Raw genomic sequence first — 3028 nt, 5'->3', positions numbered from 1 at the left:
AGTTTTATATTTCACCATGATTATGGTTAAATTAAAATCATCGTGACTATAAAGTTCATTATGAATATCTGATGGTAGTATTTATTATTTGTAGCGGTTAAACGAACGATACAGATATGTGAAAAATAACTAATTTATTGTATTAGTAACCATTCATGCTCATAATTTTGTCATTTACTTTACTTCATTTGTAGTTAAATCGAACAAAAAAGTGTCTTAAAATTTAAAACTCTCGTTCAATTTTACCATACTTGTAGTAAAATCGAAGATAAATAAACTCCATTTAGTAGCAAATTGTTCAGATTTTTCTGTCGCGTTGGTTCTTTGTGCTCCATAAAATCAAAATTATGAGCATTTTTGACAATACAGAAAAAGTGAATGTTATTATTGATGATGCGATCGTTAACCCGGATAACATAGAAACTTTTAGGATTATTGTGCGAAATTTCTATGACAAACATAACTTCTCTCATATACTGTGTAAATCATAAGTTTTTCGTATGAAAACTATAATAGTGATAGATGAGATGTATATTGCAGTCATAAACATGATAATAGAGGAATTTTTTCACATTAATCTTCTGAAATGGCGATTTTTGATGCATTATATGATATGCCTTAAATATGGTTGTATAAAAGAGGGCAGAAATTTGGATTTAGCAGAATTAACTTTCTCTGTTGTTTCGATTAATTTGAAATGTTGTCAGCTGAAAATCGTGGGTAAATTGTGTTCAATTCAAACCTCTGAAATAGTAATTTCGACCAGTAATCTCTTTTGAGCGTAATATTAAGTAGTTTTTCGGCAACGTGTTAATACTGATTAATCAACTGTGGTCATAGCTGTCACATCTCAACAAAATATAAACATTAAATTTGCTTCTCCACGTAAGAAATAGGAAAATAAAAACAAATTCAAATTTTTCTACCAGAAAACTATTGGTTCCATTCAATACACTATTCACAAGAAGCAGTCATTCTGATACAAGGATGGTAGAGCCTAATTTTCAACAAATCGTAAGGTATTGAAAGCAGAATCGTAGGTTTCAAATGTATTCAAACGTTCGGCGGCATAGGTTTTGTAAGTGTTATGAAACGAAAGTTTATCCGTTTTCGAAATTGCCTTTCTTTCCATGCAATTAAACCCTTTCGGTCAAATTTCGAGAACCTAATTTTTTTCCAACCTATGTTTGTTCACGGCAAAACAAATGTCTTGTATCAGTTATTACGTTTCGTCTTCGACTTATAAAAACATGAAATAAGTCATGTGCACTTTGCACAAACTTGCTACCTACTAGGTATCAAACCCCCAAATGACTCAAATGTCTTGTATTTAATCGAAAAGAAAATGCTGAATCATAAGCACCATTTCAACCTAAAATTCAATGTAACAAGACAGTGACACAGTCCTTAAAACTATCTTCGTGATACTAACTGATCTATGATTGTTTTTCAGCATTCCAGAAGCCATAGTTGGAAACGTCAGTATACAACTGATTTACTGTGACATTTGTGGCAAGAGTTTTACCTCTATCGGTCACTTACTGGTTCACAGGCGAATTCACACGGGCGAGAAACCATACAAGTGCAACTATTGTGATAAAGCATTCTCCAGATGCAATGAACGTAAGCTGCATGAACGAATCCACACGGGCGAAAAGCCGTACGTCTGCGATTTGTGTGGAAAGGCTTTCACCAGAAGATCTCAGCTAGTTCTTCATACAATCAATCACACTGGCAAGAAACCATATGAGTGTGAAGTATGTGGCAAAGGATTCAATGAAAAGCATATCCTTACCACCCACCAGCTTATTCATTCAGACGAACGAACATTCGAATGTGATCAATGCGGCAAACGGTTCAAACTGAAGTGCAGTGTGACACAACACAAACGCATTCACATGGTCGAACGACGACACAGGTGCAAAATCTGCGGAAAAGCTTTCAACCAGAAATGCACGCTGGATATGCACCTAGGAACTCATACAAATGAAAAACATTACAAATGTGACGTTTGTGGTGTGGAGTTTTTTCACAAGAATGCAATGACTAAACACATACGGACTCACACCAGCGAGCCCAAGTTCAAATGTGAATTTTGCAGTTTAGCCTTCTTCATCAAAAGTAAACTGATTGTCCACCAACGAACTCATACTGGAGAAAAACTGTACGAGTGTGACATTTGCAACATATTTTTGTCAACCAATAGTGCACGCAACAAGCACCGGCTGAGGCACACGAATAATCGGGATTTCAAGTGTCCAATTTGTGACCGAGCATATCGTACTCCCGAAGAAGTGAAGCGACATGTGCGAAGTCATACCGAAGGACCGATACACAAGTGTGACAAATGTGATAAAACCTACAGTAGAAGATATTCGCTGACAATGCACAAGGAAAGAAAACACCAAAACCAATGTAGTTGACAAATGTGATTGAAAATTTCCTAATAAGCTTTTAACCAGTAAAATATAATTGTATTAAATATACGAACATTTCAATTTATTTGCCCCTTTCTATTGAACAAAAATGAAATCAGTTTGGAAGTAGGGTTGTAGTGATAGAGTAATCGATTAATAACTCAAACACATTAATTTAATCGATTTGTTTGAAGCTAATCTCAGACTTCTGCTAGGACCTGAAGTAATCGAATAATTCGAAAGATTCAGTACCAATAATCGAATTAAATTATATCGATTACAAAAAAATATATTCGATTATTGAACAATCGAGTAATTCGAAATCTCTTAATACCCTTAAAGATACCACATGCCTTAGTCGAGGTGGTCACATTTCACTTCTGCCATTGTTGACTGTCTAATAACATCAGAAGAGTCTAACTAACCAAAAGTTAGAATAAAAGGGACTTACATTTGTAAAGTTTTACCATATGCTTTGGTTAAACCTCAAGTGAATAACAAAAATATCCAAAATATTTCCAAATACGAGGAACATGTCAAAAGAGTCATCATCACGCTACCTCGTGGTGACCACGATGATTTGATTCTGCAATTGATATAATTAAGCTGGA

General features: G+C 34.7%; 1 protein-coding gene across 1 annotated transcript; it reads left to right on the top strand.

Moving 5' to 3' along the window:
- Positions 1–859: 859 nt before the first annotated feature.
- On the top strand, positions 860–2457 carry LOC131429471 (putative zinc finger protein 833). Its single transcript, XM_058593611.1, has 2 exons — positions 860–1019; positions 1454–2457. The coding sequence occupies exons 1-2, from the start codon at positions 988–990 to the stop codon at positions 2421–2423; spliced, it is 1002 nt and encodes a 333-aa protein (XP_058449594.1). The 5' UTR covers positions 860–987; the 3' UTR covers positions 2424–2457.
- The last annotated feature ends 571 nt before the right edge of the window (positions 2458–3028 follow it).

This window comes from Malaya genurostris, chromosome 2, assembly GCF_030247185.1.
Source record: "Malaya genurostris strain Urasoe2022 chromosome 2, Malgen_1.1, whole genome shotgun sequence".
In the NCBI taxonomy this organism is placed as follows: Eukaryota; Metazoa; Arthropoda; class Insecta; order Diptera; family Culicidae; genus Malaya; species Malaya genurostris.
The sequence above is the reverse complement of the archived record's forward strand: the minus strand, read 5'-3'. Positions and strand labels throughout refer to the sequence as shown.